A 16,904-nucleotide genomic window follows, 5' to 3' on the forward strand; every position below is an offset into this window, starting at 1 on the left:
TGATGATCCAAAAGTGTTTGTATTTTTGTCCCTGCTCGCCTGTCCATCTGTTTGGTGTCCTGCGGTGAGAAGCAATATTGGAGGCTGTTGATCTGAGATAAAAGAATCCTGCTCTTAGAGGGGCTCACCCGTGGCTGCGACATCCCCACACCCGGAGTTTTCCAGGAGCTGCTGCGTGCGCAGAGACTGGCACGGGCTGAAACAGCGAGGGGAAAAATAAACCCGCTCTGGCACCGTGAACATCTGGGAACACCTGGGAACATCTGGGAACACCTGGGAACACCGGGCCCTGTGGCTCTCCGTGTGCTGGCCTGGCACAGGGCGCTCGGACACCGCCACCGGTCCGTGTGTCCCTGTCCAGCCCGGTCTGTGTGTCTCTGTCTGTCCCGGTCCGTGTGCCCCTGTCTGTCCCGGGTCCGTGTGTCCCTGTCCCGACCCGGTCCGTGTGTCCCTGTCCCGACCCGGTCCGCGTGTCCCTGTCCAGCCAGGTCCGTGTGTCCGTGTCCGGCCTGCGGCACGGCCATGTCCCCCGCGCTGCCCGGGCACAGCCCGCGGTGAGGACAGAACGGGGACACCGCAGCCGGGTGGCTTTGCAATTTCTCCCGATTAGGGCCATGTAGGTTAATCCGTGCTTTCGGCGGGGTGGTCCGCGCCCGCGGAGCGACGTGCGGAGCGCCGAGCGCCGCCAACTCCAGCGCCAACTTCGGCGGGGAGCGGGGGGCGGGCGGGGCGCGGGGCCGGCCCGGGAGGAGCGGCCGCCGCCTCCAGCAGCGCCGCGGCCGCCGGGGCCGGGCCGGGGGATGCGGCTGCCCCCGCCCCGCCGCCCGCACACGCGGCCCCGCCGCCGCCGCCGCGCTGCGCCTGCCCCGCGCCCTGCCCCGCCGGAGAGCCGCGGACAGACACGGGACAGACGCAGGACACCGGACAGCCCCCGGACACCGGACAGCTTCCCGGAGCCGCCCCCCGGACACCGGACAGCCCCCGGACTGCCCCGCTCCTCCCCTCCCGCCGCGGCCCCGCGCCCAGCCGGGCCATGGAGCAGCACCTGCGGCGCCTGCGGCAGGAGCTGGTAAGGGCCGGGGGTCGGGGCACCCGCGGGGCGGCTTTGGGGGGCCCGCTTATGGATCGGGGTCCCGCCGCTGCCATCCCCATCCCCGTGAGCAGGGGCAGGTCCCGGTTATGGGTCGGGGTCCCGCCGCTGCCATCCCCATCCCCGTGAGCAGGGGCAGGTCCCGGTTATGGGTCGGGGTCCGTCCGTCTATCAGAGAAACCGCGGCGGGGCCGTGCGGGGGCTTTAGGGACACGCTGCCCGCACAGGTCAGAAATCAGGGAAGCAGCCGCAGAGATGGATAGGAACAACTTTCTGTGAATCAGAAGGCTCTGAAGGGAGCGCGCTGGCACCTCCGGTAGCCTGTGAAAGTACTTGTTTAATAGGAAAGCCTTTGTGAGAAAGGAGCGGTGTTTTCGCCCTCCCGCCGCTCCTGCTCGGGGTAGCCCCGGTCCCGGGGCTTGCCGGGGCTTGTCCAGCAGCCCGGAGGGATTGCTGGGCTCTGGGGCTGCCTGCGGGGCTGGGCAGCAGGAACCGATCCTTCCCAAAATAGGGCTCCAGCGGGGCTGGCTCGGAGTCTGCGTTATCCTGATAAATAGATAATGAGAACAAAAGGGGAAGACGAGGCAGAGCGAGGACGGCTGGGCGAAGTTTCTGAATGAGAGAAGCTCCCGGCATGGGCTGGAGGGAGGTGATCGCAGCCGGGTTCGTGCTCCCCGTGCATTGCAGGAATCACTGTGTGTGACCCTGTCCCTGAGGAGCTGGCGAAGCTCCAGCTGTGCCCGGGGCAGAGCAGGGCTGGAGCGCCCCGTGCTGCTCCGCATCCCGGTGCCTTGTGAAACACGGCTGGGGCAGTGGCCTTTTGCTCCCGAGAAACGTGGCGGCAGTGACATTTAACCTGCTGCCGTTCCCAGTGCTTCCCAGCAAACACAGGAGGTGAAAGACAAACTAAAACAAAGGAGAATGGGAGTCACTGGTGTGCTGTACCCTGGGTGTGATGAATGAAATGCAAACTGCCAACCGGGGCATGTACAGAATAATCTGGCAGCCCTTGAAAATCTGAGCGGGGAGAAGGAGTAGCTTCCAGAAGAACATCCTAAGAATAAGGTTCCTAAATCTGTGTTTTGTCTTCTGACCCAATCAGTTTTGTTATCTGAGCAGTATTTTTGTAGAGGAGTCTAAACATTGCACCTCTGAGTCTGAAACATGCCTGTTCTGTAGTGCAAAATACAACTTCTGTAGAGTCAATATATTCAACAGAAAAAGTCATCCCTTACACTTAATGCAAAAGCCAGAAAAAAATACTTTAAATGAGAATATTCTGGCTTTGTTCAGTCCTTGCTATAATGCAGGAATTAATTTTTTTCAATTGTAAAAATGCAACAGTTTTTATTGTATTAATAAACCATGACTTAGCCTGGCATAACTCTGTGTATGCTTGGCTTGAAGCCCTGGGAAGGGGCAGTTGGAACCCTGGGAAGGGGCAGTTGGAGCCCTGGGAAGGGGCAGTTGGAACTCTGGGAAGGGGCAGTTGGAACCCCGGGAAGGGGCAGTTGGAACTCTGGGAAGGGGCAGTTGGAACTCTGGGAAGGGGCAGTTGGAACCTGGGAAGGGGCAGTTGGACCCTGGGAAGGGGCAGTTGGAACTCTGGGAAGGGCAGTTGAACCTGGGAAGGGCAGTTGGAACTCTGGGAAGGGGCAGTTGGAACTCTGGGAAGGGGCAGTTGGAACCTGGGAAGGGGCAGTTGGAACCCTGGGAAGGGGCAGTTGGAGCCCCGGGAAGGGGCAGTTGGAACCCTGGGAAGGGGCAGTTGGAGCCCTGGGAAGGGGCAGTTGAACCCTGGGAAGGGGCAGTTGAACCCTGGGAAGGGGCAGTTGGAGCCCTGGGAAGGGGCAGTTGTCACCTTCAGCTGGACACGCTGTGGCTCGGCCGGGAGCAGCCTGTGTCTCTGTGCATTCGGTTTTCAGCAGTCCCTTTGGTTCCCCTCCCACAGCCCGGGTTTTGTTGTCCAGGACTTCCTTTCACACGGGTGATCCCAGCGCGGTGAGAGCGGCTCTGGGGACATCCGCAGGGTGCAGCTGGACAGGGCCGGGCCCTCCTCCTCCTCCTCCTCCTCCTGCAGCTGCAGGGACGGTGGAGCTGCAGCGCTGGAACCCCTCGGTGCTGCCCTGAGCAATCCCAGCCTGTCAGAATCCCTCGTGTCCCCGCAGCCTGGAATGAAAACAGAGCAGTGTTTCTGTGAAGGGCAGCGAGCAGCCCAGGGACAGCTGGGCCCATCTGCACCATGGGCTGGGGAGCTGCTGCTCTGCCTCTGCCTCTGCCTCGCTGCTGGGCAGCTCCTGCCAGCCTGGGCTGCTCCAGAGCCACCGGGCATGGGCAGGAATGTGAGAATGGCTTTGGCCACCGGAGTGGGCACAGGGGAGTCCAGCTCTGGGCATCCCATGCATTGAGGAACACACAGGCTGTGCTGTGGCCAAGGAGCAGCCCTGCTGTGCAGGGAGGTTCTGCAGAACTGCCCTCAGTGACCAGCCAGGCTTTCTAGGGCTGCTCAGTGTCACAAGGCAGGGTTAGAGACTGTCCCATTAGCAGAAGTTCAGTTTGTCTCAGTGTAGGCAGCCTCTGGTGTGGCAAACCAGACTTTTGGCCAGCTTTGAGGAGGGGATTTTCTTAGAAAATAGTGGATGTTGGCACAGCTCCCAGTTCCCAAGGAAAGGCTATCTTCCAGTGCAACTCAATCCCCCAGCAGTGTGAGACAGGAGGATTCCACCTCTGTTTTTCCTTTCCCTTGCTTTGTTTACTAAAACCACATTTAATGGCTGGTGTGCTTGGCTGGGGCTGCTGTGGGCCCCTGTGTGTCACCTGTGTGAGCTGTGCCAGGCGAGGCAGCCAGTGGGCACTGCCCTGCTCTCCCCGTTTCCTGTGGGAAAGCTGTGCAGGGCTGCCCAGGATCAATCCGACCCCTTTCAGTCAGTGGGGAGAGCTCTCCCGTTGCAGCCGCCTGCTTTCCATTGTAAGCTGATCGTTTCTGGCATGTGTGGTGTCCCTTTGATTGGAATCCATTCAGAAGCTTCCACAGCAGCGCTGGGGAGCCTCAGCTGACACAGCCATTCATCCCTGGGAGCGGGGCACCCTCGGCCCGGGCAGCTTTCCCAGGGCTGTGCCAGCTCTCTGCACCTCGGCTGCAGGAAATGCTTGAGACCTTTTCTGCTCTGGGAGCCCCTGGGATTCATGGGTGCACTGTGGCTGCTGGGAACGTGCTGGTTTCCAGCTCTGGTGATGGAATAATAGGCTGTGCTCCTGTCCTCCCCTGGCACTTGTGAAATGTGCCCCAGAGCTTGGGAGGGTGCCATTCCTGCCATCAGTCCCCATCCTCAGAGCCCTTTGGTGCGTTTGGGATCTGCAGACGTTGTCCTGAGGCACAGCAGAACTGTCACAGAGTTATCTCAGCTGAAGGCTCAGGTTAGCAGGAGTTGTCTGGCTGGGGAATTGGCAGAGAGGAGTTTATTTCTGTGCTGCACATGGCAGTGCCTGCTGCACCCTCAGACACCAGGACAGCTTGCACTGATCTGCAGCACCACCCATGGACTGTGGGATGGGGCATGGGGCTCTCTGCAGGAGGAATAAATCCTTGTTTTGTGTCTGGGACTGCTGAGTCCGTGGGGCAGATTCATCTGGCACGTGGGGTTTGTGTGGTGTAACAGGCCAGGGGGCACAGCCACATTAACCTTACTTGGCTGTGCTTGTAACCTCACTTGGCATGTTTTGGTCTTGCAGATGAATCCAGGATATATCTGGGCTTTCTGTTGCTTTCTTCTGGGAGGAAAAGTATTTCAGTCACCACTCTGACTGGAACTTTTAATGTTCTTCCTGCACATTTGTCATAAACGCATCGAATTACTGAGTTTGATAGAGTCTGACTCCCTTCTTACATTAATTTATGTCCTGGTAGACAGTGTTTCTTGCTATGAATATCCTGCAGGAATAGAACATTGGGTCCGACTGCAAATACAGCCAATTATTTTTCCTCTTTGTCTGACACCGGGTCCTATTCCGGTAACTGTGTCACGCTCCGAGGGATGTGCTGTGTTTGCATCCTGCTCTCTCTGAAGGGGCAGCTCGGGTGCTGTGCAGTGTGCCAGGCACCAGGGACAGCCCCCAGGGCCTGGGCCCACCACTGCTGCAGCTGCAGCGGCTGGAAACAGGATGCAGCTCCCAGTGGTGCAGGTCCCAGTGATGCAGGTCCCTTTGTGGGTGACAGGAACAGGCAGCTCCAGGTGATGCAGGTCCCTTTGTGGGTGATGGGAACAGGCAGCTCCAGGTGATGCAGGTCCCTTTGTGGGTGATGGGAACAGGCAGCTCCAGGTGATGCAGGTCCCTTTGTGGGTGACCTCTCCCTGCTGCTGGAGGCAGAGCAGGAGGGTGGGTGGTGTCACAGATCTCATCCCTTGGTGTTCCTGAGGGAAGGGTGCAAAGGAGTGACTTGGCAGCAGATGTCCTGTCGTGTTTAACTGGGGACAGAAGGCAGTCACAGGTTTGGCCTCTGGGTTATTTCCAGAGCGGCCACCTAAAGATGAGGGTGGATTTTTTCAGACTCCCAGTTTCACATAATCAGGAATGTTGAAGAGCAGATTCCCAGGACAGCAGGTCTGGGCTGAGAACTGACACTTCTAACCATCATCTTTGGTGGTCAGTGGTCTCTCTTATCCTTGGGCTGTGAGTGAAATCTGAAATTTGGAGTTATTTTTGTCCCATTTTTATCCTGGTTGAGGAGAATTGATTTCTCTGATTTGCCTTTAAGCACAGGGAGTGTGACTGGGAAGCACAACCAATATCCTTGCAGTGGGAAGGAGGGTGGGTAATGGAGTGGTGTGAACCACATCTGTCATGGCTAACATCTGCTTAGGGTCTGTTGAAATTGTTGTGAGGGGGAGTCTCAGGTTCAGTTTCAGCATCCTTCCTCTTTCAGGTAAACTGTGAGCTCACTGTCAGCATCCCATACACACCTACCCTGGGAATAGGTAAAAGAGAGACTTGAAATTATTGTGATAAAATGCAAGGACTGAAAGACAGCTGCAGGCCCTTGGCATGCTCCAGAGGAAGGAGAAGAAGGGTGGAATGAGGGACTGGAGAGAGCTGTGTGTGAGCTCTGTGTGCAGCAAGGCCATGGCCAGCCACAACTGCAGGCTTGCAGGAGATTAATCCAGTTACTGACCCAAAGGGAAACACAGAAACAATATGATCAGCTCAGCAGTTCTAAAATAATTTCAGTCTCTCTTATGTCATCTGCTTTAAATACCAATTGTTTGGGGTGCTGCCTCTGTTGCCCATCAGAACTACTATTATGAACTATTTGCCATTTGTTCTTTCCTGTCCTCTTAGCAATAACTTCCTCTGTGTGCATTTCTTTTTCCTAAGAGCTGCACATCTGTCTTCCTCCTGGTTGTGACAAACACACTGAGGGCTCTTCTTCCCAGCTCTGGGCTTTTCCTTTCCATCAGCAGCACAGAGCTGGGGCTGGGCTGGGGATGCAGAGCTGGGGATGGAGGAGATGGGCTGGAACTGATCCTGAGAGCTCAGAGAACGGAGGTGTAACAGGACAACATCAGTTCCCAAAGGGGCTGGGAAAGGTTACTGATTTACCTGGGAAGGGGAAGGAAAATCTCCCTTGTTTGTGGATCTCAGGTGTTTGAGGTTGATGAAGTGCCAGTAACTGCTGGAGGAGGTTCCTTGGGCAGGCTGTGTTAATCAGTGGTGAAGATCAGTGATTTACCATCAGGGTAAAGCAGTTGTGGTTATTGTTTGGGGTGAGGAGATCATGGACAGGGTGGCTTCCAAAGCAGTTGTGCTTTGCTGCTCAGGATGGGGCACTGCCAGTGCAAAATACATTCTATATATGAACTCTGGCAGCTTTGGTCTGGTTCCCCCCGTGTTGAATATTCCCTGACGGTCATTTGAAAGTGGAATTTTGCATTTTGCACCTCAGTTCTCAGTGCTTGGGGTGTCTGCAGTCTGAGTGAGCCTTGCTCTGAGGAGCACGGAGGCAGAGCTGGCTCCCACCTGCACAGGAGGCTGAGCCAGGTAACACCTCAGGGCTGCAGAAGGAACCGCTCCCAGCACACCCCAGTCCCAGGCACCGAAGGGGAGCACAGCCCTGTGAGTACTTGTCTTGCTTTAAAGGGCATGAGTTGGCTTGTGCAGAATTAGGCACCAAATTTTTCATGCCAATTTTTAGGGATTGCAAAAGTTTCAGGAATAATGAGATCCAGTTTGAGGCATCTGATTTTTAACTGGTGTATAGAGCTAGATTTGGGTATCTGCAAGTTGTCCTGGTTCTAAGAGGGCTTTTTTGAAGCAGAGAAGCCAAACCACCACTTCTGTTGAAGGGCTGAGCGTCTCAGGTGAGACACCTGGGGACACAAATCTGAGTTCCTTGTGCATGAAGTGTGTGACCCAGAGCCACTGAGGGCTGTCCCTTCAGCCTGGAGTTCCCACCATCTCCAGCAGGCCATCCATTTGATTTCCAGCCCAATCTGCTGAATTTTTTGCAGAATCCCTTTTTCTTCTCGCAGAGCAGGCAGTTCAGTCCTGACCCTCTGCCAGGGAGGGGATCTCTCCTCCCTGGGACATTGTTCTTTTTCTGGAGAGCCTCAGAGAAGCCAGTCTGGACTTGGGAGAGCTGAGATCTTGGCAAGGAGGAGAGGCTGGCAGTGAGACACTGGGGCAGGTTTATTTTCCCTCTGGAATTTTCTCTCCAAGGTGAGTGCTGTTAATTGCAGGTGGATGGAATCCAAGCCCCGCGGGCTGTTCGGTCACCAGGCAGTGACTTCACCCTGGGCTGGGCTTCCCTCTCTCTCCATTCTGTACAACACTGAGCAGACACCAAGAAGAGCAGGAGATAAAGCAGAGGGGGTTGGTTTGCCTCATTTTTTATCTTGCACAACCCGAAATTACAAAAGTGTTTGCCAGCAGGGTTGGAAGCCTCAGGATGTGCAGCAATGTGGTGGGGTCCACATTGCTGGAGGGGCTGGAGGGTGGGATTGCCCATCCCAGGGCAGGGGCACAGCCCAAAGCCCCCTCTCCTCTGCTGTGCTGCCAGGGCTCAGCCCAGGACCCCCACTCTCATTCACAGCAGAGCCTTCCCACACAGGAGATCATCCCCCCTTCTTCTCCAGCAGTTCAGCTGCCCAGGCTGGTGCTGGCCCAGCTTTGGCCTGATGCTTTGTTCAGGAGGAAAGGTGCTGCCTTTGGGCTCCGTCTGTTCCTGTGGGGCAGCTGGCTCTCCCCAGCACTGCCCACCCTGCCCAGGAAGGGTTAATGCTCCCTGGGCTGGCCTGGCTGGGCCCTGCAGAGCTGCCCCAGCCCGGGGCAGTTCCCTGAGCCTGGGGGATTGCAGGGCAGGTGCCAGGGGGGCTGGAGGAGCCCCGTCCAGGGCAGGACCCCGCGCTCCCCAGGGCGCGATTACTGCCCAGGGGATTTGGTGGGAATGGCCAATGAGGGGCCAGGCTGGCTCCAAATCCAGCTTTTTCCAAAGCCCCAGATAAACCAGACTGCCATTAATAAGGCAAGGAGGGTTAGGACGAGCAGCATCTCAGCAATCTGGAGAGGTAAGGTGCAGTTCTGTCTGAGGCTGGCCCCAGCTCGGGGTGGGAACAGGGTCACGGTGAGGATGCAATTGGGACATTATTTACACATCTGCAGCAGGAGTTTATTTGCTGATGTTAAGAAATGCCATAGCTGGAGGCTCTGCGCAGTGGGATCAGGAAGCTGAGCACAGATTTTCTGTGTCTTTGTAGCTGTGTGCTCATTCTGGGTGATAAACAAGTTCCTTGAGAGGAAAGCTCTGAAAAATGTCTGTAACCTGCTGGTGAGTTTAGTTCCAGGTTCTGGGGTTTGAAATGGGATTTGTGGTCAGAAACTGTTGAGCAGTTTCCCCTTGGAGAGCTGGGCTGTCACAATTCTCTGATGGCTGCTCTTCCTCGCTGCTCAGCTCCACGTACAGAGATGGAAATAGAGCGAGTAATTGCGCCAGCTTGGGTAAAATGAAGGAGATGTAGGAAACAAAGCTTGGTAATGTAAAGCTGAACATAAGAATAACAGAAGAAGCTGGCCTTTTTCACCCTAATCTTGAGATCTGTACAAGAAATGGTGATGAGCTTTTTAGAGTGCTGGTGACAGCGTAGGCTGGAGCTGCCTGGACGGGGTAATCTCTGCAAACCCCTCAGCCAGAGTGAAGTGACACTGCAGCCCTGCCGGCCCCACTCCCCTCCTGCTAAAAATGACTCATGGCAGCTGTTGGGAAGTGGAGCCCGTGTGTTTCCTGGTGCTGCTTTGGGAATATGATCCAGATCCTGCAGGAGAGAGAGAGAAAGCAGCAGAGCGAATAAAGGGGGAGCTGGGAAGCTCTGGAGAATAACTTGCTTATTTTAAGCCTGGTGAAGAAAGTTCAATCTTTGTAGTGAGGTTCAGGGATGAAGCAGAACTGCTACTAAAGGTCCTAGCCTGGGAATCAGAGAATTCCTGCTTGAATGTAAGTAATCCTGGAGTTTGTTGGTTGTTCTGTGCAAAATTTCCAGTGCATTGAAATGTCTTTGATTGTCCTCAAGCGAGAGGGGCCTGTGCTGAGGGCATTGAGAGCTGGAGATGGGTTATGGAGTAACAATTTAATTCTTCCTGGGGTTTATTTTTAATCGACTTGAGCGCTTCAGGTGAGGAAGCAGGGCTCTGTTCTGGCTCCTGATTTCAGCTGGCGGCAGGGCACAATGGACTCAAAAGCACAAGAACATTCTAAAACTGGCGGCAGCCAAAACCATTCATAGTTCTACACCTTGGGCTTCTGCCAAGCAATTAATGGGAACCCAAACTCTTTATTTTTGTTGTCAGGTCAAACAATCCACTTCTGTCAGCTCCTCTTAATCCTAGAGGGACGCTCCTAGAAAAACCTAAGGAGAATCAGAGTGCTGTTGGCTGAAGTGGGTGCAGTGCAGGTGGGATTGATGGCAGAGGTGGCCAGGAGGGAGGGCATGGCCCAGAGAGCTGCTCAGCCCTGCTTTGCTGCCCTGGGGACACTGCTGGGGACCCTGACCCATGGGGACACTGCTGGGGACCCTGACCCATGGGGACCCTGCTGGGGACCCTGACCCCCAGGGAGCCTGACGCGCTGTTCTCTCCCCCCCAGCTGTCCATGAAGGAGGTGGGTGACGGGCTGCACGAGCAGATGAACTGCATGATGGGCGCCCTGCAGGAGCTGAAGCTGCTGCAGGTGCAGACGGCCCTGGAGCACCTGGAGCTCTCGGAGCAGCGCCGCTGCTGCAGGAGCAGCACGGGGACGGGGCTGGGGGATGCCCAGGGACACTGCCCCCCGTCCCTGGCGTGTCCCGTGCCACAGCCAGCCAGCCTGTGCCAGCCTGCTGCGTCCCCAGAGAGCCACCAGCCCCAGGACAGCCCCTGCTCCTCGCAGAGCCTCTGCAGGGACGGTGTGTGCCCCCCTAAAGGACCTTCCTGCGTGCCCCGGGCACCAGAGCCCAGCCAGGGCACGGCTGGGGCATGGGCACCGTGCCAGGAGTGCCCGGGCTGTGACGATGGCCACGACTGGACCTCGTCCCTGATGTCGCAGAGCAGGAACCGGCAGCCGCTGGTGCTGGGCGACAACATCTTCGCAGACCTGGTGGGCAACTGGCTGGACCTGCCCGAGCTGGACAAGAAGGGCGACAAGGGCGAGGCCTCCCTGTCCCTGAGCAGGTCCCAGGAGCTCTGCAGGAAGTTCTCCCTCACAACAAACATCTTCAAGAAGTTCCTGCGCAGCGTGCGGCCGGACCGCGACAGGCTGCTCAAGGAGAAGCCCTGCTGGCTCCCGCCCGAGGACAAACAGCCCCACATCTCCAAGAGGTCCAAAAAGATCAGCAAACTCAAGGGCACGTTTTACCTGCCCCTGCACGGCAACCTGCAGAGCCACCACAGCAAGGCAGAGAGGTGCCCGAGGGCAGAGGGCCGTGGTGAGCACCCCAAGGGGGGCACCAGGAAAGTGCCCGAGCCCAGAGACTACAGCCAGGCTGGCTTTGACATCAACACGGCCGTGTGGGTGTGAGCCTGCCCTGCCCAGCCTCTCACAGCCCTGCTCTGCCCAGCATCTCCACACCCACCGCCAGCTGGAGGCCGCCCACCTGCTCAGGGACTCTGACAAGAGAGGATCCTGCAGAAATGCTGCACACGGAATTTTCTGCACAACTCCAGCTCCAGGGACTGCCTGAGCAGCAGCTCCTCGTGGGGAGACCTTTGGGGACCAATATTGGCAAAAATAATGCAGATCTTTAGCAGCTTTAGGGTGAGTGGTGCCACAGGTAATTAGCTCCTGGTGCCAGGCCCATTCCATCATCTCCAGCTCAATGGTGCAGCACAAAATCCATGGTGTGCATGTGTGTGTATGAGTGTGCAAATATATATATATATATATAGTTTTGTTAAAAAAATCTATTCCTGCTTGTGTGCACTTGAAACTGGGTTACAAACCTGGCATCCCAAGCCTTGTACCTGAAGCACTTGTTATTTAAATGGAAAGAAATAATTTGAATTTATAAGACTTGAACAATTGCTGAGTGGGGGCCAGACCCCCAGCTTTGGGGGAGTTTCTCCTTAATCTGTGTCCCTGGTGCCCTGCCAGCATCTCTCCCTCCCCTGCCAGTCCAACCAGGGGGCACAAGGCTCCTTACAGGGGTTTGTGACCGGGGGTCTCGGTGGGTTTGCCCCTTCCCCTTGTCCCTGTGGATTGTTGCAGGTACAGCACTGCTGAAGTTCACGGTTGGATTTTCTCCCAGATGCAAAGTTCGGTGCCCCATCTCGTGTTGTGTTCCTGTTGCTGTTGTACAAACCCTGCTGTGACAGAACCAAGTTCTTCCGTGTCCGACTCTCTGAGAGTTTCCAATAAAGTGGGATTGTCTCACTCTGCTCTGGGACACCCTGGCTCTGTTCTCTCACTGTGGGGGTTCCCTGGCTGTTCCCCGCTGGGGCTGGGCAGTGTGGGGAGTTTGCATCGCAGGAGAGGCTGTAAATCATGGCACAGCTCCCTGCCAGGGTGCCAGCGCTGCTGCAGAGTGAGCCCCTGCTCAGCCTGAGCCTCCGGGGCTCCTGCAGCCTCCCCATCCCTCCTGCCCCCAGCAGTGACGCGGGCACGGGTGTGGGGTGTGGGGTTTGGGGTTTGGGGAGAGGCTGCTGCCAAGGGAAGAGCCCCAGGGCTGGCTGGAGAGGGGCACAGGGCCAGGGATGTGGCACAGCCATGGGCAGTGAGACGGTGCTCACAGGGTTTCTTGGATGAGCGAAGAGATGAGGATCTGACTCCGTGTTTCAGAAGGCTGATTTATTATTTTATTATATATATTACATTAAAACTATACGAAAAGAATAGAAGAAAAGGTTTCATCAGAAGACTAGCTAAGAATAGAAAGGAAGGAATGATAACAAAGGTTTGTGGCTCAGCTCTGTGTCCGAGCCAGCTGACTGTGATTGGCCATTAATTACAAACATCCACCATGGGCCAATCACAGATGCACCTGTTGCACTCCGCAGCAGCAGATGACCGTTGTTTACATTTTGTTCCTTTGTTTCTTTATTTTAAACACCCAGCTTTGCTCCTGCTGAGCTTCCCGAGGCTGAGGCCAGCACAGCACAGGCAGAATTCTTGTTCTGCTTTGCAAATTAAATATAGGCACAAGGCAGGCCGTGCTTGTGCCCATACAAGGAGAGGAGCAGGGCAGCCCCCGAGCTCAGCACTGCTGCAGGAACCCGAGCAGGCTTTGTCCTTCCTCCTGTGGGCTCCAGGGCTGCTGCTGCTTCCCCCTTTCTCCTTTCTCTGAATGCTGAGAGGCTGCTTGGGAAGCATTTTTTTTGCCTCCTCTTTTATCAGCAGTTCATCCTGTTTGTCACCTCCCCTCTGCTTTCCAGAGGGTCACCAAAGAGAAGGAGTTTTCCAGAGAGAGGAGCGGCTTTGCATTAAAATAGGATTTTCCAGGGTGTTTGCAGCGACAAATCCAGTGTGGGCTAGGCTTCAAACGCTTGGAAATAGCAAGAAAATGCAGCTGCATCTCAAAGTTCTTAAGAGAAAAAAATATTTAATAAATATTCTTTATAGACATTCAAATAATGAAGAATATCACCCAAGCCAGACATCCTCCCTAATTTAGTCTCCAGAGCAGGATCTACTAATAGATCAGAGTTGGATTTGTGAATTACCATTTCACTTCTCCAGGGACTTTTCCTGAAATTACAATGGCTTTTGCTCCTCTTTTTTCCCTTCATGAAAATGCCACGAAATTGTTCTCCATTATTGAGTATGAAACCCAGCTAATTAGCACGATGGCAGCGTGTGAGGAGGCCCTGGCTGCGTTCTGCATGGCTGATAGGAGTGAGTGGCTAATCCCAGACACGGGGCAGTAATGGGAGGAGGAGGAGGCTCCCCGTGGGCCTGCCTGGGAGGGCAGCGATGGCAGGGGCAGCGTTGGGATCTATGGAAATCCCTGCTCAGGCTCAGCCAAGGTGGGCACTGGGATTTACAGAAATCCCTGCTCAGGCTCAGCCCAGGGCTGGCTGAGCAGCACACCCAGGGCTCCCAGGCACCCAGCCCTGCAGCTGCACAGCCCTGGGATGGATGGATGAGTGCTGCTCTGGCCCATATGGCCTAATGGCAAGAGAGGATTTAGCTCTTAGCATTAATGGAGTGCTTTTGCAGGAGCTGCTGCTGCTCCCTGGGCTTTCCCTTGCTGGAGCCCACACCCTGCTCTCCGGCCAGATGGCCTCCAGAAGGCTCCCAAATGTGCTGTAATTAAAGAGCCTTGATTTCCAAACCCATTTCACAGCTTATTCCGCTGACAATGAGATGGGGCTGCTTGGGCTGCTGCAGGGCAGGAGGAGAGGGAAACACGGCTGGCTGCTCTCAGGAGTGTTTGTGTTTGCTGTTTGCTGTTTGTGCAGGGGCAGGACAGGGGCAGGGGCTTTAAACTGGAGCAGAGCAGCGTTAGGTGGGATATTGGGATGAAATTCCTTCCTGTGAGGGAGTGAGCCCCTGGCACAGGTGCCCAGAGCAGCTGTGGGTCCCTGGCAGTGCCCAAGGCCAGGAACTGCGGCAGTGGCAGTGTCCCTGCCCAGGGACTGGAATTAGGGCATGTTTAGGGTGCTTTCCAACCCACACCGTGCTGCAGCTCTCCCCAGGTACCTGCTCAGAGCTTTCCCCTCCTCTGGGCTCCCTCTGCTCCAGACAATTGCAGGGCTCACACCCAGGGCAGGCAGCCAGGCGTTGGTGCTGCAGCTGCCTGATCTGCATGTGCTCATGCTAATGGTGTGGAAACCATTCAGGGCCGGCTTTGTGCTGGGTTTCCTGTGCCCTGAATGGAGCTCTGCCTGAAAAAGGAGAGGCTGGCTCCTCTGCATTCGGCATCATCCAAGAGGGGAAATTTCTGTGTGCTGTTCACCTGCTTTCCAAAGGTGTGGCAGATGAGATGCTGTTGGCAGCATGGTCGGAGCTTTGCATGGAATATATGGCTTAAAGAGGCAAATTACAGAGATATTCCTATTTATTCCTAGGAGGAATGGGAGAAACATTCTATTTGCAGCTCCAGAGTATTGGGAAATTCTCTGGAGATAAACTGCATTGCCAGGAAAGTGGAGCAAAAGTCCTCCTTCAGCAGGGGTTTTATGGCAGCTGTAAATCACCCAGAGATGGAGGGGATAGGGCACCTCAGACAGCCAAACCTGCCCCTTCCTCCTGCACCCTGCACCCTGCCCCAGCCAGCTCCATGAGGCTCTGAGTGCTGAAATCCCCCCAGAGCAGCCTCTCACCCTGCAGCCCCTCCAGGGCAGCATTCCCACAGTCCCCACCCCGGGGATTGTCCCCAGCAGGGTTCAGCTCCTTTGCCATGGTGTGATTTCATGGGACAATTCCATGTGACACATCTTGGAGAATCACAGGGGAGCTGAAGGCCCACAAGACACAGAGCCCCTCATCTCTGCGAGGATCACAGCTGGAGAAAACAACCCCCAGGTGAAGGACTTGCAGCCTTTCCTCTGGGACGCAGCGAGGGCCTGAACACTGTACTATAAATTAATTATTTAGATTCCATTCCTGCAGTGAGAGCCATCTGGCCAGATGCCTCCACCCTCCCCAGAGCCCCCAGGAGCTCTCAGCACTCCAGGCTGGAGGAGAGAGCTCTCCACATGTATCTCAATGGGCTGGGGCTGCTCCTGCCCTGCAGGAAGCAGAGATAGATCCAGAACCACTCTCAGCACTCAGGTTCCTGAGCCATTCTGTTTCTCTGGAATTAGGGCACCCCTGAAGCCTCTGTGCTGTAGGAAAGGTGCTGTTTGTCCACAGGGACCTGGAGTGGGCAATGGGAATTGCCTGGACCTGCAGGGATGGCTCAGAGAGTTCCTCTGCACCTCAGACAATCCCATTTCCATCTGTGGGGCTCCATGCCAAGCTCTGGGCAGGAGAGCCCTGCTCTCCTCTCCTCTCCCAGCTCTGGGTTAACGGGGATCCAAAGCAGTTCTGCGCTCACAGAGGGTCAGGTGTTTGTAGCCCTCAGCTTTGGGGCATTGCCAGCGTCCCCCACATAACCAGGGATGGGCACTGTGGGGAAGGACAGCCCCGGGCTGGGAGAAGCTCTGAAGGAAGCAGGGGAAGTGTTTTCCTGTCATGACCCAGGGGAGAGCCAAGAGGGAAAGAGTTAAAAGCTGTCTCCAGGCAGGAGAACAAAACCACCATTGCACTCATCTCGCTGCTGTGCTCATCTAATTACGTTATTTAACAGGATACCCTCTCATTGATTTTAATTACTCACATAATTTGGGAAGTAATTCACAGCACATCCCTGCAGGGTGCATGAGTCTGAGCTGGGAACAATGTGCTGGAGTCTGTGCCAGAGGAGGGAGGGAGGGGAGATGAGCCCTAGCTCCCAGGCCAGAAGGATCTGGGGACCTGTCCCTTGGGAAGGGCTCCTCGGGGAGCTGGGGTGATCCATGATATGATAGTGTCATCTGTGATACGATATTGTCACCCGTGGTACGGTATTGTCACCTGAAATACAAATTGTCACTCACAGTACGATATTGTCACCTGCAGTACAGTATTGTCACCCACAAATATGATATTGTACCCCACAGTACAATATTGTCACCTGCGGTATGATATTGTCACCCACAATACCATGTTGTCACCTGTGATTGATACAATATTGTCACCCATGATATGATATTATGATCCACAATACGATATTGTCACCTGCAATATGATATTGCCACCTGTGATACGATACAATTTTGTCACCTGCAATATAATACAATATTGTCCCCCACAGTACAATAATGTCACCTACAGTACAATATTGTCACCCACAGTACAATATTGTCATCCGTGATATACAATGTTGTCCCCCTCAGTACATTATTGTCCCCTGCACTCCGGGCTTCCCTCCCCAAGATCCCGGAGCCGCTCCTGGTCCCCAGCACCGTTGATCAAACAGTCCCCAGCACTGGTGGCTCTAAAAATGCTTTCACGCCCAGCCCTGCCATTTTCATGTTTTTTTTAACCACAGTTGCACATGGTTCAATGAAATTGCACCCCCAGCACGCACTTGTTTGGTTTCTTTGCTGTTCTTTTGTAAGTCCCTCTGCTTAATTAGGATGCAAACAATCCCAGAGGAATCTTTAATTAATATTATAGAGCAACAATGGGATGGTTAAGCAAGCCTGGGCAGCTGCTATTTATACCCAGGACATGTGGCACTTGTTGGGGGCGAGCCTGTCGAGGAAAAATCCATCCATGGATCTCCTGGTGCCGTTTTATTGCTGGTTTCAATTGTCTGGATCGAGCCTT

General features: G+C 55.2%; 1 protein-coding gene across 2 annotated transcripts; it reads left to right on the plus strand.

Annotated features, from left to right (window-relative positions):
* Positions 1–822: 822 nt before the first annotated feature.
* INKA2 (inka box actin regulator 2) lies at positions 823–11,991 on the plus strand. Of its 2 annotated transcripts, XM_064732986.1 has the most exons (3): positions 963–1,069; positions 9,929–10,032; positions 10,224–11,991. In XM_064732986.1, exon 3 carries the CDS (start codon positions 10,230–10,232, stop codon positions 11,130–11,132), a length of 903 nt encoding a protein of 300 aa, XP_064589056.1. In that variant the 5' UTR covers positions 963–1,069; positions 9,929–10,032; positions 10,224–10,229; the 3' UTR covers positions 11,133–11,991. The 2 variants fall into 2 exon arrangements, with proteins under 2 accessions (XP_064589057.1, XP_064589056.1); XM_064732987.1 differs by lacking the exon at positions 9,929–10,032 and having other exon boundaries at positions 823–1,069.
* The last annotated feature ends 4,913 nt before the right edge of the window (positions 11,992–16,904 follow it).

This window comes from Zonotrichia leucophrys, chromosome 26, assembly GCF_028769735.1.
Source record: "Zonotrichia leucophrys gambelii isolate GWCS_2022_RI chromosome 26, RI_Zleu_2.0, whole genome shotgun sequence".
Classification (NCBI taxonomy): domain Eukaryota; kingdom Metazoa; phylum Chordata; class Aves; order Passeriformes; family Passerellidae; genus Zonotrichia; species Zonotrichia leucophrys.

Bases quoted from the DNA above. Each gene is read 5' to 3' on its own strand.
- INKA2 (XM_064732987.1), top strand. From the start codon at position 1,034: ATGGAGCAGCACCTGCGGCGCCTGCGGCAGGAGCTG. The intron at 1,070-10,223 runs GTAAGGGCCGGG...TCTCCCCCCCAG, and splicing joins GGCGCCTGCGGCAGGAGCTG to CTGTCCATGAAGGAGGTGGG.